The sequence below is a fragment of the Mya arenaria genome, chromosome 6, assembly GCF_026914265.1.
Source record: "Mya arenaria isolate MELC-2E11 chromosome 6, ASM2691426v1".
NCBI lineage: Eukaryota > Metazoa > Mollusca > Bivalvia > Myida > Myidae > Mya > Mya arenaria.
In genome coordinates this window covers 6,130,077-6,155,144 of record NC_069127.1, presented here as the reverse complement: position 1 = coordinate 6,155,144, position 25,068 = coordinate 6,130,077, and the positions used below count along the sequence as shown (strand labels likewise).

General features: G+C 35.1%; 1 protein-coding gene across 6 annotated transcripts in view; it reads right to left on the bottom strand.

Annotated features, from left to right (window-relative positions):
- Positions 1-24,710, bottom strand: part of LOC128238740 (acetyl-CoA carboxylase-like) — a 47,633-nt gene extending 22,923 nt beyond the window's left edge. For 2 of the 6 annotated variants that reach the window (XR_008261761.1, XM_052954939.1), the window contains exons 1-28: positions 24,622-24,710; positions 21,294-21,583; positions 18,493-18,510; positions 15,669-15,795; positions 15,181-15,319; positions 14,597-14,788; positions 14,049-14,228; positions 13,269-13,411; positions 12,388-12,597; positions 11,869-12,042; positions 11,471-11,632; positions 10,910-11,073; positions 9,765-10,101; positions 9,282-9,493; positions 8,720-8,848; positions 8,234-8,324; positions 7,463-7,678; positions 6,848-7,068; positions 6,403-6,491; positions 5,871-5,995; positions 5,330-5,557; positions 4,616-4,705; positions 4,187-4,305; positions 3,871-4,047; positions 3,516-3,630; positions 3,016-3,147; positions 2,383-2,439; positions 1,937-1,978 (exon numbers count right to left, since the gene is read on the bottom strand). Coding sequence is in view for 5 of the 6 variants with exons in the window: in XM_052954939.1 (XP_052810899.1) it covers positions 1,937-1,978; positions 2,383-2,439; positions 3,016-3,147; positions 3,516-3,630; positions 3,871-4,047; positions 4,187-4,305; positions 4,616-4,705; positions 5,330-5,557; positions 5,871-5,995; positions 6,403-6,491; positions 6,848-7,068; positions 7,463-7,678; positions 8,234-8,324; positions 8,720-8,848; positions 9,282-9,493; positions 9,765-10,101; positions 10,910-11,073; positions 11,471-11,632; positions 11,869-12,042; positions 12,388-12,597; positions 13,269-13,411; positions 14,049-14,228; positions 14,597-14,788; positions 15,181-15,319; positions 15,669-15,795; positions 18,493-18,510; positions 21,294-21,571 (4,167 nt within the window). In the remaining variant the exon portion in view is untranslated. Of the gene's footprint in view, positions 1-1,936; positions 1,979-2,382; positions 2,440-3,015; positions 3,148-3,515; positions 3,631-3,870; positions 4,048-4,186; positions 4,306-4,615; positions 4,706-5,329; positions 5,558-5,870; positions 5,996-6,402; positions 6,492-6,847; positions 7,069-7,462; positions 7,679-8,233; positions 8,325-8,719; positions 8,849-9,281; positions 9,494-9,764; positions 10,102-10,909; positions 11,074-11,470; positions 11,633-11,868; positions 12,043-12,387; positions 12,598-13,268; positions 13,412-14,048; positions 14,229-14,596; positions 14,789-15,180; positions 15,320-15,668; positions 15,796-17,467; positions 18,466-18,492; positions 18,511-20,772; positions 20,785-21,293; positions 21,584-24,430; positions 24,448-24,621 lie in introns of those variants that run through there. The other 4 variants (XM_052954941.1, XM_052954940.1, XM_052954942.1 and 1 more) reach the window with 4 other exon arrangements.
- Positions 24,711-25,068: the final 358 nt, after the last annotated feature.

Genomic DNA, 25,068 nt, shown 5'->3' with positions numbered 1-25,068 from the left:
ACGGACCGACAGACCGACATGTGCAAAGCAATATACCCCTGTTCTTCGAAGGGGGGCATAATTAGATGAAACTTTACTTGATACACAGATAATGACAAACCTATATTTTGCTCTTCAAACCATACAGTTAAGTTATTCTTCCTCCAACCAAGCAGACGCCACATTCGATCTTATTATACATTCTATATCCACTTACCGGTGATAACCCACAAACATTCTTATGAGTACCGGGTATATATACAAGGCCAACATAAACCAAAGCCAAAACTGGTCATTTTCTAACATAACATAAACTGTTGTACCTAGATACATGGGGAATACAATTTCAGTCGGTTGATCTGTTGGGTTGTATCACTTCCATATGCTTGCACAAAAGCCATGACGAGATCGAATGCTGCAAGTGACATAACTTTACACAAGCAACAAGAAGTGATTTAATCCAAACAATCAACTTAATAACAAAAATTCATACTTTTAATTATTTTTTTAAATCATAAAAGCTTTCTTTACAAAAGAATTTACATTTGATGACAATCGATCTACTTTTTTTGCAAAATATTGCGGAAATAGAGTTCATCCGTAAGACTTATGTATGAAATGGAATTACAAAACATGGTGTGTAATACAACAAAATCTGGTTTCTATTCAATTTTTTGGTTGGAAATTTGAAGCATGAAATAAATGTTTATATTATCAAGAGTCATTACACAGGATACTGTAGCCTATCTGATAGTACTTGCTCTACATATCTCAATAGGGAATGTATCATAGTTAATGGTCAACTGAAGAACCTGGCCCATATTTAGCAACACAAAACTACATTTAAATCTAAATAAATCAACACTTCAATTATCCATGATATACAAAATATCAAATTAACTGTAAGTCCATGCATTAATTCACATCTTGATTTTTCACCATACAGGATCAGGAATCCTAAATAAAACCACAACCACCACTTTACATAATTGTGTTACTTTACGTAAATATTTCTTAAATTACTTTCCCTATTTTTAAAATGAATATTAAATATAAGTTGGGTTTTACCATGAAATACAAGAATATATTACTGCAATATTCCTCTAAACAGATAAATACAGGATAATTACATATTTGGGGACAGACATGTATTTTACATATTTGAGGGCAGACATGTAATTTGCATATTTAACACCGGTAAAGCAACAAATCTGAAGGGTATTTTGCTCATTTTAAGTGCTAACAGATATCTTGTCTGGGCTATATGTCAGGGTATGAATGATAGTTATACCAAATAGTAAGCATTACCTCATCCAGTTTCTATGGTAAACAAAAATATAAAAAAAACACGTAGAGATCATGATATATTCAGCTTAGGTAAGAGAAATAGTTTTCGATTCTCATTCACAGTGAAAAAAACATAGGGCCATAGGTTAGCTCATTTTTTAAAAACCTTATCAATCCATACATGGAGCATGTGGAACATATTATTATGCCATATTACAGAAGCATTTTAAGTTAATATTGTACCTTTTCCTAAAATTCAACAGTTTCCTTAACTGTATTTCTCCACAAGTAGTATTACTTATAGTGTATATTCTGCAATTAAATTATAGATTGAAATGTAAGTTTTTAAAAATGAAAACACCATTTAAAAGAATATTTTTTTTCAAGAAATATAAAAATTCCAAAGTTGACACTTAAGTTAAAGTATGTTAAAATTTTCTTAAAATGCTTCTGTAATACCGGCCCAGGGTGAACTGTTTCCCCAAATTCATAATCGATAAGAAGGTTCTAAAGTGAGGCAAGCGTGGATGAGAATCTAAAAATATTTTCTCTACCCTTATTTGAACATAATCTTTATTGAAGATATTTACAGAAATACTGGTGCAATAAGAAAGAAAAGCATAAAATCTATGTGATTAATATTAAAACTTAAATTTGAAAGGCATCTTACCTCGAATTTAGCTCTGAAGGTGAAATATTTTGGAAGTAGTTTCTGCAAAGGAAGAAGATTGGTTTAGTTCATACAACTTTCTTTCAGCTTAATTGCTGATAGATTATAAATAACTCATGGATTACTCAAAAAAGAATTGGTGTTCATTTTGAGAAGTCATGAGAAAGTAACCCTGGTGGGGCTCAAACACAAAACCTTTTGGGTGATGGGTAGACACCTACACTACTAGACCACACTCACCCTGGTGGGGCTCAAGCCCATGACCTCTTGGGTGAGAGGCGGAAACCTACAACACTAGACAACTTTCACCATTTAAGAAGGTTGATATAACAATTTCAGTACTATCTATTTTTGACAGAAATTGAACACATGACACAGAATACAATAATCTTTTATCCTAATGTTAAACAAGACCGTTGCCTAGTATGGTATGAAACATGATGTACCTTTCTAAGCACCACAAATGTTATTCGTCTTATCCCTCTCTCAGCCATGGTATAATTCTGTAAAGGAGGTAAAGAAGCGTATGAGTTTACATTCAGTAATACACTCACATAACATTAAGCACATTTGTGATATCATTGTTTCATTCTTTTTTCCCTGCTGTTCTAAGATTCTGTTCTGAAGTGCACTTAGCAAAGAAAAAATTATATTATCATAATACTCGATCAACATATAACATATAACATCTCCATGTAAAAGTTCAATAAAAATACCTCTCACAGACCGTTCCATAAGGGGACTAATTATATTCATTATATCAAGAGTGCAGGGGAGCAAATGAAAACACTCGCCTGTTGTTTTTCAGTCCAAAAGGGGACAAACTCAATATATATTAAAGCCAAAATCATTGGTCTTGCTGTACACATGTGTATTGTCTCTAGAAACATGTACACCATTGCATTTTAAAATCTTGATAGCCAAATTTATAGTTTTCGCACACTGGCAACACAGCCAAAAACGACTCAAAAGACAATACTTCAAAATTTCACAACAGCCTGCACAATCACATGAATTGTAATGTAATTGTATGTGTAATTAGTCTAACAGTAAAACTAGGTAATAATTGCCCCCCTGACCTTTTCCTTGCAGAAAGCCTGGAACTGCTGACCGAGGGTCTCGTCATCCATGGTTGCCGTGGTTTGTATGGCCACATTGATGATGTGGATAGGTTCGTTCTCCACCACAGAGTCGGACACACTCTGGACACTCTGGATAGAATGGAAAATCATTTTTCGTACATCACAGTCCATTATTTAAAAATTGCACCAAGCCTGAGTGTTTATTTTATGTCTTTTAAGGTATATCACCAACAAGAGTATCTGTGCAAAGAGTTGAAATATCTATAATAAAAAAAGACTGCATATAAATTTGCTATAATAGAACAATGGTCATAGGACATTTAATCCACAATTATTAATGTTTGATATATTACATTTATTATTATTATATTTGCTCTAACGGTCTCACCCGATATAGTTTCCTTTGCCCCGATATACCCATATTGGGTCACCTACTAACCCCATTACTTATAATATGTTTCAGTACATGAACAGGGTCACTTCTCCTCCAAACATACCTGTACGGAGATGGTGTCCTCTTTCCCAGACTCAAAGCTCATCCCATCTTCAAGTTCTATAGGACTGCTGGGCAGGCTTTCCATTACAAACACGTCCATTATCGTCTCAAAGTGACTGTAATTGATAAACAAGAATATTACCTTAATACAAAGCATACCAAACATCGTATCATTTACTTGTAATTGGATTTTGAAGTTAATGCAAATCCCATATTCGTTAAACTTAATATTTTCTTCAGGGGATAAACAAACATAATAGCACAAATTAAAAGAATACCAGATAACACTGACAAATGTGGAATCATTACAACCTATGGTTCTCAAACTGGTTAACAAAGCTATTAAGCAAACTAACTTGGTAAACTCATCAAATGACTTGAAGGCAGCCATGACACCCATCCTCTGTGCAATGGGGAGTTCGTCTAGTTGGTCAATGTGCGAGTTATCCCCATCATAATGGTTCAGGCTCTGACCACTACTGTCCACACTTGACAGGCTTGGCACTCGAGTATCCATACGCAACACCATCATCCTGACATAAATACGTAAAATTATTATAGTAAGCTCATAATTCAACACATATTCCCCAATCATCCCCACTACAAGGAAAAATATCTGACCAGCTTAAAAGAGTGACAACATGCATAAACCAACATAATCCATCAACAAACCTGTTGGGGTGAGATCGAGGCAAGGTGAATCTGAACTCCACAATACAAATACCCTCCTGGAGCTCCTTGTGGACCAGGCAGTTCAGATCATACGCTATGTATGCCCTCCGGATATACACCTAAAACACACAAAATATATTCAAATCTTAAGCACAATAAAAAGCAACAACATGAACTTATAAAGAGAAACACAGCCATTTATGTTAACTAGGACGTTTTAATTCTCATTAAACATAAATGCTCTTAGACGCTAAATTTTACTCAGTGAGATATATAATGCAAGACTTACGTATTTTCATTATATACACAAAATTTATTCCCTAAAATTTCAAGGTTCAAAATGTCGCGAAATGCGATTTTGGAACTTTTGCTTATATTTCGTATAAATATGCTAACCAATACATAAACCAAACTTTTACAGTCAGTTACCTCAAGGGCTGCAACTCTGACTAGAGTGTTGTTGTGGAAGAAGAACTCTTGCAGCACATCATAGATGGCAGACTCCGAGTAGATCAGTTTCTGCAAGATATTTGATGATTAAGGTAAGATATATTAACATTGTTGAAATCATTTTAAATGATTTTGACACCAACATTATTTCTTGTTGTTTGTAATGCCCTGACAAAGGCCATCATGGCTGAAACATTGGCAGGAAAATAAAATTTATAATTTTGAAAAAATGACTTCTATTTTTCTTATATTATATTAAGTAAAAGGGAACATCTTCTAAATCTTCACTGATTGATAATTTCTCAACTTCGTCTGTTAAAAGCTTACTGATGTATATATATATATATATGTAAACAGCTTAACCTTATAGCATGGGCATTTCCCTCAAAGTGTCCGTTAGGTAATTTGAATTATGACCAACATCCCTTCAAAGTCTGTGGTCAAAGGTATAGTTATTGACCTCTTCAAAATGTTTAAGTTTCCAGTAAAACATGTATACATCCTTAAAATCAACAGGGGTCATCTGCTGGTCATGACAAAATTCCCTTCCAAGTTTCCTAGTTACCAATCAGACAAATCATAGTCACGAATGTTAATTTAATTAAGACTTGACTATTTTATCTTTCAATTTCTGTCTCATTTTTACTGTCAGAGCACTAAGCACTGATATTCAACCAAAAAGTGTTTCCCTACCTGAAGACTTTCGGGACAGAAATCATGTCCATACATGTCAACAGCGGAGAGGAAGATGTTCTCCATCTGGTTGTGTCTGAGCTCGTACGGGGGCTGGTGGGCCTGTATGAGCACCTGGCGGGATTTCAGCGCGACTTTTGCATTGAGGCTACGGTTTAGCTTTGTTAGCTCACCAAGAATGGAGGCGAGATCATCCGTCAGGTTCATATCACCTCCGCACAGCTGCTCCTATTGGGGGAGAGAAATTACAGTTCATTAAAACAACTTGTTTAAGACTGGAACAACTGATGGGGGGGGGGGGGGGTACTTTTTTACCTATGAATGTTTATGTTGAGGGACAGTGCAATACAGCACTGAGTTAAATCTAACCACAGGACAAACAGGTACATGTATCTATGAAGACATTTCATGAATAAATATTTCGATTATTTTGAATGGAAACTACAGTATTTTGTTATGCCTTATTGGAAAAAAACTTCCCTGCAGTCAATTTAATAAGTATTAGGAAATATGATTTCAAAATATGTTATTTAACACTCACAATGAGGAGAATGACGACAGCGTTTTTCTGGTGTACAGCAAGGCTGGAGAAGATGGTTCCTGTGACGACTGCCATGTCGTCCTTGTTTCGCTCCATCAGCTCTGTGATACACTTGTCCAAGCTCCCTGGAGGATATGTTTTAAATTTTCAATATATAAAGGAGAAATAGTATTTCAGTCAGTCTATGTTTTTCCATATACTTTTCAGAATATAATCTGGAAAAATAGGCTATACCGAGTGTCCGGAAGTTGATTTGATTTCACCTCTAATTGTTAATGAGTGAGAGGTTTCTGCAGTCAACTTACCCAGGGTATTCATTGGAGTTATACTTTATAAATAGGCTGGGACCCAATAAGCTTAATTCATGCTGAGCTGCAACCAAGGATTTAGTCCATTCATCCCATTCTATACTTATTAGTATTGTCCACTGCTTTTTATATATTACTTATCAGTGACTGCTGTGGACCTGACAAAAGTCACATATTTCATAAACATTTGAGCAGATATCATTTGTAGAGAGTTCATGAGTTACCTTGTTGGAACTGCATTTCCACCTTGAGGTACTGTCGGAGGAGGTCCTGGATGATGGACTTGGTGTGGCCTCGTATACCATTCCTGTACCTGAACACAGATTCAAGTTTGTTAAAAAACACATTTTTTTCATTGGTTGAAGAGATTTAAAAATTAAATGAAACTTGTCCAAATAAAACAATATTAAATTACCATTCTTAGTCACTTTTTTATTCTTTTAAAGCAGCCTTAAAAATATTTGTATATAAAGAGCTTCAAGGGCTAAATGCTAGGTAAATGTAATTCCTTCTATTCTTATATGGCGTCAAGTCTGTTTTGCGTTGAGCCCTCAAATTATGACTGACTTGATCACAATCATACCATGTTCATCTAAGTTTAATCTCACAATTTAACAAATGAACATTTCTCTCAGATCTTGACTACATACATCAATAGCACAGCCTTACCTTTGTATTAGCTCCACAATGCCCTGTGTGTTCATGAAGAAAGCATCCCTCTCTGCCCGCCTGGTCAGCGTGGCAGCATGTCCGTCTATAATGTTGGCAATCTGCTGGCTCGGAAACTGACTGAGAACGGATGTCAGGTTGTTCTCGTAGGTGATCATGAGCTTGCGGATGGCCTTTTCAACTCTTGGTGGGATACGGCCAGATGTAACTGATATCAGCTCCTGAATGAGTTCACAACAGATGGGTTTTTTTCTTTGTGTTATGTGTGCTTTTATTACTAAAGCTGTTAAAGTAATACATGTTCACCATTGCAATGTAAACTAAATTATTCTTACAATAATGTGGTTGTGTTACTGGCTTTTAGATCTACATGTATAAACGATGTTACATAAATAATGCGGACTTGCTCTTTAACTGAACTTATAAAGAGATTTTGAGTGCTTAGTTCAACACTATTGTAAACCCTCTTATTTTGTTATTGAGTAACAAACATCTTGCACTAAGCATGTGATTTACAAACTCACTTTCAGTAACAGCTGGACTGGCTCAACCAATGACTGGGTTAGTCCTTAACATGATCGAATCATTTAGAAAGTAAAGAGAGAAGATGCACACCTGCAGCTCCAGCAATGGAAGCCTGGGATCTTTCAGACAGCGGAGCAGACTCTCCACGGTAGCCTTGAGTTTGGCAGAGAAATACGGCTCAGATAAAACATAGCCAGCCAGGATCTGTTCCAGCTCCTCTGCATTCCGCTGGTAGATCTGGTGAAGCTTCATACCATGGGCTGGTGGGTTCTCCAAGTGGGGAAGCTTGTCTATGCATGGCTTGGCCTGTGGCAAGTTAGTTGTTTTAAAATTACTTTTGAGCTCTTCCAGCTGTCAATTTTCGTAACATTTTATAGCAACATTCTTTAATATTTAAATTAAAGTATAATAGGAATATTTTGCATATTCAATGACATACATGAATATCATTTTAGAAAACCATATAAAAACACCATAACGTTTTCAAGAAAGGTGACTGTGCCATAAAGCAAACGCTTACACACATCTATTGTTGTTTTTCAGTTGGAAGGTGCACATCTCATCAATTATCTGCCAGAATTATGGGCCTTACGAACCATGTTTTTGGCAAACATGTGTACAAAGTTTTATGTGAACTTTGAATTATGGATAATGTGATGATTATGATGGCACCAAGGCTAATTATGACACAAGGCGTTCATTACACCTTGTCTTTTGTGTTTGAAAACAGAGAAGCTTAAAATGCTAATGTTAATCATACTAATTCAGATCTCAAAGACAAAAGAGAAAGCAAAATGCATCTGATTTTAGTGTAACTTTTACTTATTACATTTTTAATTCCACCTTCAAGGTGGTTCCTACCTGAACAACCCTGGTGGGATCATCCAGGACCAGGTTTGCCACAATACCACCTGAGTCCAACACTGCCCCGGGCCTCTTCACATATTGGATACTGGAGAAGCACAAAAAGTCTCAGTGAACTACATGTTGTTATAAAGTATTTCATTATTGCATGAAAAGCCATTTCTAATCAATTAAAAACCTTTTTTTCTCATTAAATTTCAATGGATCTGTTTAATATTCAACAGGCCATATAATTATCATTCGAGGCAAAAGTGTGTTCAGTTTGTTACGCAGAATCATTTTTCCACACATCAAAATGCAAGACAAAAAAACACCAAATATTACGTTCAACACAGTGGTGTGTGTAAGTGTTATGAAAAAGAAGTAATATAAGTATATCCCTCACTTATTTTCCCATCCATAAATCTTTTAATGTAGCATTATGTTACACATGTGCTCATTGAAATGCACTTATAAATAATGTTTAAGCTAGTGGGTTCTCACCATCCATTCTCAGTGACCCGAAGCTCCATCACCATCTTCATGACCTCAATCTCGGCATACACGTCACCGGCATACACGTGGCCCCCATCCTCCATGGCATAGTTGATCAACTTACCAGCTGAGGGTGACCTGTATTGGACATTGGTAAGCTCACTTCATAACTGAACAAGATTAACCATCATTTTAACTTGATCTCGTTCCCATGAACTATAGAATGCAGATCAACAAAATAAGATGGCTAACAATGTGCAAGCAATCTCCAAGCACTGTTGATTTATTGAATCATTTTAATCATGTTCATATCATAAACGACATTGGCATCAAGACTTAATGTCATTAAATAGAGAATAAATGTTTGCATCAGTGTATGACTATCATATATTTAAGCCAGTGAATGTTTGAAATATTCACTTTTGGTGTTCACAAGGTAAAAAATATTGTGATCTCAAACAGAAACAAACAAACAGAAACAAACACTTTTCTTTTCATTATATGCCTTTCAGTAGTATAACAGGATATTTAATAGCATTTTATTAGAAAAATGCCCCAAACTGTAAAATACCTCAGGACAGTGGGGTCATTCTCCTTCTGCAGTACACAGGTCTGGTTGTCGATGGTGATACGGTAGCTGCTAACCTGCTCCTTCATGTATGTGGTGTAGCTTGACCCATCAATGGACAACAGAAGGCCCCCATCACTCAGGCGATGGGCTTCTAACTCCACTGTTGAATCGTTCATTGACACAAAGTACCGGATAGGGCCAATCTTTACCACCTGTACGAAATGATAGCTGGGTCTTTAAATTTTCCTCATGCAAATAGAAAAATATAAATAATTAAAAATTAAATAGATAAGAATTGCTTCTTTTTTTCAAAAATTTCTGTGTTATTATGTTTTTGTCCTAATTTACATGGGCATGAATACATGACCTAAAATCATGAGAGTTCAATAATTGCATTAAAAATGTCATGATTGTAATACACAAAACACAATGTTATTGTTTACATTTATAACAAGTATTACAAGTATGAAACACAATTCTAACCTGCAGTGTATATCTTATTCCTTCATGGATGAACTCCATGTTGACCACATTCTTCAGCAAGTTGGCAGGAAGCACCTGGCCTTTCTTCAGCGCGGCCTGGAAGTCTGTAAAGGCCTGCTGAACCTTGTTGTCGGCCACGTGCAGCGCTCCACAGATCACACTCAACATGATATTGGGCTTCTCGGCCTGAACCTTCTCAGCGATGAGTCTGTCCAGCCACACAGTTGTAATCTTGTTGTTCTGGAATTCTTCTGTCTCCATGAGCTTCGTCAGGTATTCCACAGTGGTCCGGAAATCTCCACGGATGGAGAGCTCTTTTAATGCTATTACCATGTTCCTGTGAAAATAGAAGAAGATTTAAAAAAAGATCTTATCAAGTACATTGCCTTGTTTTGAAAAGTAACTTGTATTGGGGTTTTTACCTCCTGTTGTATCGAAATTCTTGTACTTGATTGATGCACTTACGATATATAATCACAATTAAAACATGGGCCAATTGTTCAGAACTGATTGTTAACTTTCAAACCTTTAATACTCTGAAAATTTCATGGACACACATGTGATCTACAGAACTTTACACAAATACTGACACAGCTGATTCAGCTACGCTTGTTTCATCTAAATATATCAACTCATAAGTAAATATTTCACTTTTAAAAGTTAACAATGATGCGATTAACAACATTAACAAAAGTATGAACATTCGTCCAAATGTATAATAAATAATGAAAATGCTTTATTAATGACTTTAGTGCAGCATTTGTTAAAGTCCTGTTGTTAACTTAAACCATAAAATACCAAGGTTGTGTATTTATTTCGGCACATATCACTTTAAAAACATGTATACGAGGGTTGGTATTCATAAGACCATTTCCTAAAATTTTCATGATCAAATTAAGAGATATTAAATAAATCAAATTTAACACAACTGAAAATTAAAGTTTATGAACATAAGAGTATTTTTGACATTATCAAAAAATTATACCCAATGAAAACATGAGAGGCTAAAATTACAAAAAGGACGCAAGTTTAGATAAGACTTAAGATGTTTTATGAATACTGAATACACTGGTGTATGCCATGTGCTATAGCTTATATGGCCCATATTCTCTGAAACTATCCCCCCATATATTCCTATCACTTACTCTCTAGCATCCTCCCTGTCTTCGCCCCAGGAGAAGCAGTGACCAAACTGGGAGTCAGCAAACTCATGCAGGCCCCCGGATGCTGTCACGCTGAAGTAGCCCCACACGTTCTTACTGCTGCGGAAATTCAACTCCTGAACCGTACCTGAACTTGGCTTGAATCCCTATAAATGTAACATCAAAATATTGAATATCAAGTTTTTAACTGATTTAATAATGAAGCATTATTGACTTATTTTATTGATAAAACAAGACAAACTTAATTTACCTAAAAAGAAACTTTCTAAGATTGCATGATTGTGTTTAAAATTGCTAACTGTTCATTGTACCATAATGGAAAGCGTTTCTTTGTTTATGGTCATTCATTAATTCATTTAGAAAAGTAACAAGTAGACATAGCTCTTACTGTGCTATATCCAGTTTACACAAGGTACTGATGTGTTGATAATTCAATATTGATTGAAGTTAGGAAGGTGAAACGCTTTACCAACTTCTTAACTTAATGTCACTCTCGTATCTGACCCCTCTAATTGTTAACCCCCAAATGAAAAATAACTCCACCTCATCTGGGTTTTCACTGGTGATCCTAGCAGCAATCACATGACCTTTAGGGCGGGGCATTCTTGCTGGGCGCTCGAAATTGATGGCCTTGCTTCCAAAGGGGTTTTCACTGTACAGACATCGGATGTCCTTCATACAATACAGGGGCAGGCCCATGGCAATCTGAGATAAGAAAAACATTTCAGACTTATCTCAATGAAACTTTGCTATTTGATCCTTTTAAGTAAGACGATCTTATCAAATATCACATTGTACCAAATGTTTCTTAAACTAATGTTATCAAAGATATTAACTAACATTTTATGATTAATGTCTTAGAAACAATCTAAAACAGCATTCCAACATGTATTCCAGATTTCTAATTCCTCACACTTGCAAATACTGATGTCACCCCTTACCTGGAGCTGGAGAGCGGGCAGGTTGATGTCGGCCACCATCTCTGTACACGGGTGTTCCACCTGGAGTCTGGGGTTCAGCTCCAGGAAGTAGAATGTGCCGTCATCTGCATTGTACAGATACTCAACCGTTCCTGCACTCACGTAACCAACCATCTTAGCTAGCTTCACAGCAGCCTGCCAACATTGGAATTATTGAAATTTAAAAAGGAATTAAACAGAGTGTTGAACATGAGAATATAGTATTGCTTAGAGTTTATATACTTAGAAATAGTATCATGAAAGCAGAATGTTCACACTTTTATATCAACATATTAATTGAAAGCTATAAAAAACATGCCGTTACTTTTTACATCATTCTAAGGAATTATAGGTGATCTTAAGAATTCATTTTCTTTTACAGATAACCAAAGTAACAGACATAATTTTAAGCTTATTACCAGCAATATCAATGAATACCTACATCCACATAATGGTTAAGACTCGGACTACAACACATCTTTCACACAACTTAATACACACCTCTTCCATTTTCTTAAAGGTATCGCTGGGAGCTATAGTGGTGGGGGCCTCCTCAATGATCTTCTGGTGTCGTCGCTGTATGGAGCAGTCACGACCAAATAGTGAGATGGCGTTACCATAGTTGTCAGCCAACAGCTGAACCTCCAGATGGCGTGCAGCCTGGGCCATCTTCATCACAAAGATTGGTGAACCTGGTACTTCAGTTTGGACCTATGACAGGCATGGTTTTGTTATGGGGCCGAGATTTGATATAAACATACATGTATGCAAGCTGTGACTTTTATAAGTAATACAGATTGGTGTATAGAATAGAACTTTGTACAAAACATTGCATAAGGCCATCTTTTGGAATAAGAGGAAATGAAAAGAAATGAAAAAAAAAACTATTTCAGAATATAGTGAATCTAGTCAATCAAATCCACAAGAATACACCACTTATTGTGGAAAAAATGTTTGCCCAAATTTGAAAAGTGCTACAGTGCTCAAAATAAACAATATTGTGATTAAAAAATAGGCCATTATTGTGTTTGGAAATTATGTTACTCTTTGGATTGAGTAAAATAGGATCTGACAGCACATTGGCCTAATAATAATCAACATTTACATCAGCAATCAGATCATTTGTCTTTTCCACTATAATGCTGTTTTATACCATGGTATTGTGATCAAAACTGTAACATCATACATGCAAATGTATGAGCATTGAATTTTCAGCGACATGACTAAGATCTTAGTCCTAAAGAAATGATTCAAAATATTTCATATTTTACACAATTTATCACTAGACAAGACAGAATTTCGTAAATAATTCATTTTTTGTTACAAATACTCCAAGATGTAACCAAACATCATCAGTCTGTACAATATAACCCCATACTGACCTGTCTGAAGAGGTTAGGGAAGTCCCCAGGGTTGTCGACCTTCCTGATGCCCTTGCCCCCACCACCCTCACTGGCCTTGATCATCACTGGAAAACCGATTTCCTTGGCAACCTTCAAGCCTGCTTCCGCATCAACAGTACATCCTACAAGAAGGAAAGTTCATCGCCATGATGATGCTACATGTATATTTTAAACATTCAGGTCACTCGAAATCCATGACAGGACAGTTTGGTTTTTAATCATTATCATAATTTAAACCATCACCAATTCATTTGAACAGATAACACTAGCATGAAGATTTATTTTGAGTATGCATTTGTAAAACTTTCTTTTAAAGACCTGTTTATTTTCGGGAAAGAATCATAATTATTAGTCAGCATATTTCATTAAAATCAGGGAAAGGTATGATCATTTTTTCAATTCTTAATATCTTAGATATCTAACTGGGACCATGTGCTACATTCACGTTGGCAACATAAGATACTTACCTAGACATAGCCCAATAGAATTAAATAGATGTGTCACCTGTCACAAGTGACAATCATTTTTCAAGTAATGGTCACCATCACCTTGACTTTGATCAAAATCAATAGGGTTCATCTACTGACCGTGATTAATGTGTATAAAAGTTTGTAGATACGAATGTTGTTAAAGTTGTCGATTAGAAATGAAAGTGTGTCAACAACACTGAACAAAGTATTCCCTATCTGTCTGACACGCTTTGCAAGCAACACAAAATTTGTTACAGGCAGAAGTCAACCTCCAGTCATCAAACCCCACCTTTCTTGTACAAGTCCTGGCCGACAGTGGCAGATTTGCCACCCTTGCCTTGCTCCCCCTCATTCCAAGGTATCTTGAGCCCAGAGCCACTCCAGGGCAGCGTGGGTACACCTGCTGTCTGGGCTAGGATGGATGATGCTATCTTATCCCCAAGCGCCCACATTGCACCCTCGGGTGGACCTGTGATAGACATAGTTTTTCCAGAGAATAAGTCTTAACATTTCATTTTTTTCAAAGGTAACTTTTCATTTACTTCTTACATTTCAGCTGAACCCTACATCAGGGTAATTTACATCTTGAAAATGGATGTTACATAAACTATTTTTAAAAAGAAATTTATCAACACAAAATCTATGTATCTAAGGAGAACAGAAACACATGGCACACTAAATGTTGATTAACATAATCAATAAAATTACTAACAGTCTAAATTATACTTGCTGATTTCATTATCTACTTGAATAATGTAAAAAGGTTATTCCATTTGATGGTAATTTTTCTATGAACTTAATAAATCAATTACGGAAACTGTTAAAAAGCAAGCTTACCTATGAACACAATGCCATTCTTATGTAGCAGTTCGGGCAGTTTTGGGTTCTCGGAGGCATGTCCCCAGCCGGCCCACACAGCTTGTACCTGGGTACGCTTGGCAATGTCAAGGATCAGCTCAACATTAGCGTAGTTGTTGTTGTTAGTCCCACCGGGCACTGGCACATACTGGTCGGCCATGCGAATGTACTCTGAAACAACATGTGCAAAAGGTTATCAGAAATAGAAGTTACTGACTCAATATAAACATGTGTTCATTCTACATTTTTTCTGCCTTTGGATGCCCTTCTTATTGAAGGTTTGCTTAATAAACATGTTACTATGTCCAATGGACATAATTACATAATAATTAAAGCCAATGTTATGCGCTTTGGTATTAGTGTGTTCATTGTCTCTGGCAACATATGTACCAATTTTCGTTTGAATATCTTGAAAGTCTTTCAATTATGGTCAAGGATAAAGTTTTTGGACAAGGATGCCAAGGACAACACCAAGGCTAAAACATTACCCCAGCCCTTATATGCAAAAAAAACAACAAGCTTATAATTTATTTTTCTAAATTCGGACATCTGCCTGCACCAACCTGCATTAGCCTTGAGATCTTCCGGTGTAACCATGACAACAAATCTAATGGCCCTCTCTGACCGGAACATTTCATACGCCCAGCGACGCACAGAGCGGATACACTTGACCGCTGCTATACCGTTGTTGGCAATGAGAACCTGAAAAGTTACAATACAGACATGCACATGCACATTTAAATATTTAATGTCTCAATTTGGCTGAGATAAATCTCAACACTTACAGTAACGTTCCTATAAAAGTTGATAAATATCTCAGCTACATTACCTATTGTTAGTTAAAACTACAGCTTACTTGTAAAAGTCTGGTTAAAGCATCTTTTTAACAATAAGTTGTTGTCATTTTCAGTAGAATACTACAGTAGTACATTTTTATAGTCTTAAAATTTATTGGAACAATTTCAGCAAGGCAAATATTCCAGCATAATCACAAAACATTCATACAATTTAGTTCGAACTAAAAAAAGCATTTAATGATCAGGTGTGTTACTTTTTTGATAACTGTGCTTTTGCTTCCGCCATAGGTCTTCACGAGTTCCTCCGCTGTGGCAACACTGTGTTCCTTTGGGTACGATACCCGCCGGCCCCTCATGTCGAAATTTCCTGACATCGAGTGCCTGAAACAACCAATAGAAACGGGTTGTATTTTCATTAATATTTATGGCTTATATTATAGGCTATATAATGAAATTCCTAGAAGTCTTCTGTTATGTTAACATGTCATTGTCTTAGTATGTTAAAATAGTGTTCAGTTAAGACATTGATTTCTAGATTTTAAAAAAAGAATGAACAAAAATTCAACAATACAACAACATTATAAATATTGCAAAATGCACAAGGAATGCAAAATGCACAAGGAACATACATTCCATTTAAGAAGCAAGTGTGTCCTAATCAAACAGGTCTGTTTTGCAATCAAAAGCACCACAACACAGATATCCTGTTATAAAATATACATTATATGTCCAAAGTAATCTATTAAACTTAATTTCCTCCATCATGCAAACAATGCCATGTTGGCATAATATCAAATCTTCACAGTTATGTTATATCCAACAAACATAAATCAGCCACCAACTGTCATTGACATCAAATATATTAGCGGAATAAAGCAACTGTGCATGCTACAAAATAGTGGCTCTCAAATAACTCAAGAAAAAGAAGCTTTTAATATGATGTATTTCTGAAATTTGGCTCATTTTAAGAGGACAATATCCCTCGTGATCACATTAACATACATGTAGGTAAATAATGTTAAATAATGGGGTGAAGAAATTGTTACTATAAGAGATATTTTATTACATGCAGAGTTTCTTTTTTTCCTTCGTGTACACATACAGAAGAGATATCATATATTTGGTTGTTAGTTTGTAATATCATTATATAATGTTCCATCTAATACTGTACAGAATAAGAGTACTCTGGAAACAAAATTAGCAATGATGAATTCATATGAAAGCCAACAACAGCCATGAATTAAATACAACTAAATATTCATCGAACTAAACAGTACAAGCAAAGTATAATGAACAAATTCCCTGCAAAATACAAGAAAGCATTAAAATAATACAGATAAGAAAATACCGTAGATCTATTAAATTTCAAGCGGGTTAAATAATTATATTCACAAATATGAACTATGAATCAATCAGATTGCAAATTTAAAACCTCGTGAAATATTAAATTACTGATGTTCACAAATGATTAAACAATAACTTCCTTAATTCATACTTTAAAAAATCAGCCTAAAACAAACAAACGCACAAAAAGTATGTGGCAAACTTAATACCATCTACGGCATACACTGTATCAACCAAAGATCTACGGCATACACTGTATCAACCAAAGATCTACGGCATACACTGTATCAACCAAAGATCTACGGCATACACTGTATCAACCAAAGATCTACGGCATACACTGTATCAACCAAAGATCTACGGCATACACTGTACGAACCAAATATTCAGAGATTACTTTCTGGTTACCACATTCAGGTTTCTGTAGATTAAACTCATTGGACAGTTTCAAGAGACTGCATTATTGGACAAAGGGTATCATGTATGCAGCTGAGTACCTCATACATGGAAAGTTCTGTATAGTGGGGAAAATAAAAGATGATAATTCATGTTCAAATCTGATCATATTTGGGCTGAGTTTAATCAAACATTTCATTATTAAAACATCCAACAATAGAGTAACACCTACAATGAGTTTAACCTATGGCAACCCCATGCAAGTTCCACTACCAGTCCCCTCATGTGCTGTTTGTGCATGTAACATCTATACCTTTCCCAGCCGGCCAACTCATGCACTTGTCCGGGACACGGTAAAACCAATAGCCTACATAAAATATGTATTTCAATAATATTTTCAAATCTGACCCCTCACTATCCCCTACTGTGACCTACATTTGCCTTAAGGGTCATCCTTACAAAGATTTGTTAAGAGAAAATATAAAATCATGTGTTTTTATACTTTTCATTGTATCTATTTTGAAGAAAATATGAAACTACAATTTCCCAGAAAAAAACATCAAATTTATTATTCAGCATTTTCTAATTAATTTTTTTTTTTTTAAATCATCAATACAGTATCTTTGTTAACGTTATCGGCTGAAAAACGAATCTGGATCATCGGTTTAATCTATAAGAATGTGTAATAGTTTGTGTATATATGAAATTTATGAGCATGCATAAACTATCTTTAGATGCTAATGAGTTTTACAAATTACATGACTATGCTCGCAAAACGTTGCAGGCCGAAAGCCTTTCCACCCTTGATTAGTAACAGTGACCTTTACTCCAACCTGTAAAGAGCAATCCCAAGCTAGCTCTTCACATAGGTTACCCACACACCAAGTTTATTCACTATCCATCAATCCTAACTTAAGAAAGGGAAAACATTTTTTTTTCTATTTTTAGTAATCTTGGCCTTGACCTAAACCCCCTCTATGGTAATCCTAAGCTAGCTCTTCTCATAAGCTACACAAGGTTTCATTATTATCCATCAATCCTAACTAAAGTTATTTGGAGTGGAGCAATGTTTGACCCCTGCACATCTGCCTGCAAACCAGGCACGCCCAAGGACATCCTCATTATATTAACCCAGTTTAACCGGGTATTAAAAAATCAGGTTTTCGTTAAAACACTGTAAAAAAGTAACATGAAATAATTTACAATTTTTCTAGACCCACACATTTTTAAATGATTTCAGAGTACAGTTGTATTCACGTTTTATTATAAAGCTCACAGGCTTGCATGAACACAGATAATATAGCAAGAGAAAAGCCATGCTATGTCAGCAGAACTTACCGGTGGCCAGATGAAGACCTTGAACAGAAGATAAATGCTTGCAATGATGTAGGCTTGCAGGTGTAGAAAATATGAAGACAACAAAATCAACTTACACAATCATGTAACCAATTACAATTCACCTTATGCCAAAATGGCTTCAGATCAATACCTAACCTTTAAAGTGAGCGTTTTCTCTATTTTTTTCTAAACAACGTTCTGGGGATCAGATATGTTGCCTGTCTGTAGTGCCCTAAATTGTTCTAGTAAAGATGACCTTTGACATATTGCCCCTTAAATCAAAAGAGGTTATCAACTGACCATGACAAATGCAATGTTTAAAAGTTATTAGCGTCAATTCACCATCGCTGACACCGTTCTAATGAAGCGAGCTGCTGGGCATCTGAATTTTTCGGGTCAAAATTAATTTCAATTTTGGAATTTTACAAAACTCGCTATACAGCCGTGCTACAGCTTTCATTTTCTGGAGATCCCCAAAAAAGAGCATTAATACATCCATTTTGTTCACATTGTACATTGACTTGCAGGGGTATTTATCTTGCCATTTGGCACAAGGTCAACTGTGTAAAAAAACTAGATATCATATTTATGCATTGACAAGTAAAATTATGTAACTTACATGTATTATATACTGCTTGTCATTCAATATAATTATTCTACTAACCTAAAAACACAACAAAAAGCAACTAGTATAAAAAAAAATAAGGCACACAAGTTGAGTGTTAAATCAAAACTTAACAGAAAAAAACTGATGTGTTTTTTTTGTTGCACACAAATACCACTTTATATGACAAAAAATTACACTGGGGGCAAAGTGAAGTAAGTATGAAAATGGAGTGTTTACCTTTTCATATTTATATAAAGTAAGTGAAACTGTAAGTCACTCCATCCAACATATACAATAACATTTAATAGTAACTGTGCTCTTTAGAAACATAATTATTTCATTTTATTTTCCTAACAGTTCAACGAACATGACTTTCAATAACTGAATTAAAGGACAAAGGATTTTTATAACAGTTTCTTTAAGGATAATGTTTTGTGAAAACTAATAGTATTACATACATTTTTCATTCGCAAGTCACTTATAATAGCTTTATCAACATAATTAACAATTATTTTCAACACAACTATTTGCTTTTTATTAAAAGTTTTCATTTTTTCAATTTCCGTAAACCCATCTATTTTCCGCCGCCAAATGTCAGTCATATAAAAAGGGCAAAAATTAGCTGTAAGCAGCCCAGAAAAAATCCAAACACAATGCAATGTCTAAAGAATGCTATTGAAGATATTAACACATGCCATGTTTCTGAGAGGCTTCCCAGTGGATTTTGGTCTGAATTCCAGGGGATTTTGATATGACACCAGGGGAATTTTACGTAGCAAAATTTAGCGCAATATTTACATTTATTATATAAGAATATAAATACGAAAACACACTCTAATTACAAAAACAAGAGGGCCATGATGGCCCTGTATCGCTCACCTGTAGACCGCAGATGACCCAATATCGAACTTGACCTAGATTTTATAGAGATGATCATTCTGACCAAGTTGCATTGAGATTAGCCTAAAATTGTGACCTCTATTGTGTTCACAAGGTTTTTGTACTAATTGACCTAGTGACCTAGTTATTGACCGCGGATGACCCAATATCGAACTTGACCTAGATTTTATAGAGATGATCATTCTGACCAAGTTGCATTGAGATTAGGCTAAAATTGTGACCTCTATTGTGTTCACAAGGTTTTTGTACTAATTGACCTAGTGACCTAGTTATTGACCGTGAATGACCCAATATCAAACTTGACCTACATTTTACAGGATGATCATTCTGACCAATTTGCATTGAGATTAGGCTAAAATTGTGACCTCTATTGTGTTCACAAGGTTTTTCTACTAATTGACCTAGTGACCTAGTTATTGACCGCGGATGACCCAATATCGAACTTGACCTAGATTTTATAGAGATGATCATTCTGACCAAGTTTCATAAAGATTAGGTCAAAATTGTGACCTCTATTGTGTTCACAAGCAATTGTGAACGGACGGACGGACGGACGACGGACGAAGAGTGATCACAAAAGCTCACCTTGTCACTACGTGACAGGTGAGCTAAAAACAATCAGGATCAGAATTCCGGGGGACATGGCATGTATGTATTAATAAAAGTGTAATAAGGCACAAGATGCAAGATTGTCTAAACTTTGCGGCTATAATTTGAAAGAAGTGAGAAGAAACAAAATATTTTAAATTAATATACTTCTGAGAGCAGCTTACCCTAAATGACCACTGGAGTCAATAAACAATGGAAAAGTTACATACATATAAATATATATACAATAGGTGTAAATCAATATAATTGATGACAATTTAAAAAAAAGATTACTGGTACGTATCTGATATTGGTGATAATAATCACAACAACCAAAAATCACATCACAACTACTTATTTTAAGTAAAAATTATTGCAGACAAAGTTCTAGACATCAGCGAAAGTTTCACTTTGAACATATATGTGCAAGCATACTATACAAAACACATGATGAATTTAAAACTACAACAAAAACTAGAGATTGCTTTTTTTGAAAAAGCATTTGTTTCAGGCTTGTCTCCTATTGTGTGGTCATTGCTACCAACATATTGTTTTACAACTGAAGGTCACTGTGACCTTTGGCCTACTGATCTCAAAATCAATATGGGTTATCTACTATTCATGACCTACTGCCATGAATGGGAAAGACATAATTGCAATTATTCATGTTAACAGTAATTGAAATTAGACTTTGTAATATTCCCACCTTAGCTGTGTTCTTGGGCTCATAGCCATCTCTGGCCCTTGACCTTGACCCTTAGAGGGTGAGCCTGTCGTTATGGAAACCGGTTCACTGGCATTCCTCCGAGGCACTTGGATACTAGAGGACACGTGAGGGGAGGCTTTAGCAGAGGCCCCGCCATGGGGGCGCTCCAGGGGAGCTAACTGTTCCAACATCTCGTCAGCATGCTCTTGTAAAGAATCTTCTCCTCCTGGGTCATCTTCTCCCAGAATGAACGTAACATCCTTCTTGGGATTGGACATCACTTATGTAAACTGTTAAAAAACAAAACAAATATTAAACTTAATTTCAAACCAAACTGTTCAAGCCAAAAGCACACTGATTTCTAATGATTTGAATTAATGGAATCAGACATTATAAGTAATAAAAAAGAGCAGTTGAATCTCTTTTTTAAATTATAGCACATTAATATATACAATCTAAAGGTACATTTTACTTGTTTGTCTTTTTAACATGTTAAGTTTACAATAGCATTTTAGAACATTGAGAGAATTAAACATCATCTACATAGTGCATCTTGCAAAAATAAGCAGCTGAATTACAAACATGTATCCAAGGTCACAATATTAAACTAATGATCCATTTCAGTTGACAAATCTCAAATCTAGAACGCAAAAGATTATTGAAAGCAAATGTTAACATGATAAAAGTAAGTGTCCTATTATCTAGTAATGACCTTCGCCTAAACCTGTCATAAATATAGGCCAAAGTTTAAAGTAATACTCAGTATTTAATATATATAGGGCTGTAATAATATATCATAAACTAGGGATGCAAACGATTATATTTTCTGAAAAAGGTTTCAGAGACTAATTTGGGAAAAATTAAAGGGACTATACACCAGATTTTCTGTAACCAATCTCAGGACAATTATTTAATAAAATGTTCTACTCTCTGATATCATAATAAAAAAATAATACCAAAATGAAAAAAAAATTGTGTCGGAGACCGGGTTCAAACCGGTGTCGCCAAAATTGCAGTCCAGACTTGTATCCACTGTGCTACGAAGGCTTACTCTAAACAGTTGGAATATTTAAGCTATATACCTAACTTGGTAATATCACGTGATAACATCGACTAGCCAATCACGCATAAGGAATGAATTCTACTAGGTAGACTATAAGTATCTTCCATGGCCCAAAGTGTAAGATAGGTTCATCCCAACCCGAGCATAGGGTGTTTTGCGGAAACGAGGTTTACCGAGTTTCCGCAAAACACCCGGAGCGAGGGCTGGGATGAACATATCTTACACGAGCGGCTATGGTAGATGCTTTTTCTCCCACCTCAGTTAAACAAAATTAAGTAAAAATGTATTGCTTTTGCTGGAACTTTTTTGTGCGTAGTAAAAATAAATGCGTATGGATATGTGATAATTCATAGTTGTGATGGGCTTCAAAAGCAGCAATGTTTAAAATGGCATGACTGGTTAGTAAAATATAATGATTAGATCAAATTATTGTTTTTTTTACTTTTTAAATGCTTGACAACATTTTTCATCAATTCTTTGCTTTTTCTATATTATTTGATTAACTTTTATCAATTTCTGTTGTTCTCAATGTACATTTTGATTGATTGGACATTAAATAACTCCGCCTCCTGGCAATGTTCTTATTACCAGATTTCTAGATAACAAATTATGAAAATGTCATCACCTCATTACACAAATACACAAAAAGCTGTCAAATGACTAAGACAAAGCACATAGGGCAAGGCTAATTCAGCAATTTTCAGCAATCAGAAGGTCTGCAGGGCCCAACACCATGGTCAAAACGCCTACACACTACTCAACTTATTTCTTTGATAAACAAACTGAAAACAAGTAAATTGTTTATATATCTTATTAAACACAAAGATTTTTCTCTTTTTAATAAAACATCCAAAATATTTCGTTTAAGAAAAATGGATAAAATCAGCAACAGAAATTAGAATTAATTTGGATTTACGCAATAGAAAATAACAATAAAATCAGCAACAGAAATATGAATTAATTTGGAAAGTTTTCTTTCCTGAACATGAATTGTAGTCTAAAATATTAGACGTGTTAAACGGCATTCTTCCAATCCCTAACGTCTAAACAGGTTTGTGCAAAAACCAGAGGGGGTTTTGAAAAATATTGAAATTGTATTAAGTGAAGTATTTTATGGCTGAAATTGATAATAAAGGTTTATCTTCATATTTGACCATGTAAGTGTCAAAGTTTTTTTTTGCACAAAATAAGCATTTAATGCATTGAAACACATTATTTACCTTTCCAATAAAACGAAAGTTGACTGACACAGACAACAATTATGCCAAGCGGAACAACTCGACCCAATTGTAATAACTTGGCCACCTCCGACAAGCTTCGAGATAGACCTTGTAAATACAATCGTCACAACTTGGCCATGGCCGATATGTTCCGATTGTTAAAAAACTGTGCCTTAAACCCTTGAAGGTGCCCTTCATGTATATATTGTTATGTTTTGACAGAATGAAATGAAAAAAACCTGCCAAACTCATAATTATTCATTGGATATTTATTTTTTGTGTACGGAACTAATATAAAATAACATTATCTGGTAATATTTCTTGTTTTTATGATAATTTATAGACGCAATATGCTTTAACCCGGAATCCCGATCGGAATAACTACCCACTTTTGATACTAAACAATTTGTACGTGAAAGATAAGATAATCTTTATTTAAAGTCGGTTATGATAAACATAGACAACACTAGCTGATAGCTATTTTCCGACATAATAGATTATCCAGTAACAGACAAACAAAAGACCTGAAAATATTCAAGATAATAATATCACATGTTAATTAAAATGTTAAAACATATAGGTTATAATGAGATTATAGGCTTCATTACCAGATACATCAAAAGTTACAAGATAAGACATTTTTATGATTTAAATACTGGTCCAATGTATTAAGTGAAATTTAAATAAAAGCAACAGTAAGACACAAAACATGTAATTTAATTGGAACACATGACCACTAGCACTGCACTCAAACCAACAAAGCTAACCAGGCAGGCTGGTCCCTTTTAAGGTAAGTATAAGTGACCAGTTGTCAGTATTTGGTGATATGATGTCTTTATTTCATCATTTCGTACCGAAAAGTGAGTCAAATTCCTGTGAGTGAATCTGAAACAGTGAAAATTAGGAATTCAAAAATGATAATTACTTCTAATGATAATAATAAGACTAAGAGCATTTAAGCAAACTAACGAAGCTACGGCGTGTTGGTGCAGTTTAACGCTTCAGGAAGCTGTACCACAGTAAGGAATAACATCTATTAACTTACCAGTGTTATTCTATTTTTGCGTTTCACTGTTGTTTTCTTGCAAACATCAAATTAAACATCTGACAGTTGCAGATCGTACGAGTATGGCGTGATGATAAATAATATTATCGACTGGTTGTAATTTATTATTGATTCGTGAACGTATTTTGAGTAAAAGACAAAAAATATCAAAACCAGTCTGCACGCACCTGCTCGACTGGTGATCACATTAGGGTCCAATATACACAAAAACTCCGGGTTTAAGAATATAATGCAGTACCAGTCTATACTTTTTGTTACCAAGCACGCCAAAAAGTAAAAGTATAGAGAATTGGGAAGTTTTTTTCACTGATTTCAGTTGTTAACCATGTTGCATATTACAACAGAAATCGGAAAGCCTGGAAAAATTGGTAAACCAATGGATAATGTTGTTTATCAGACATTGCAGTTATTTAATGAAAAAGCACA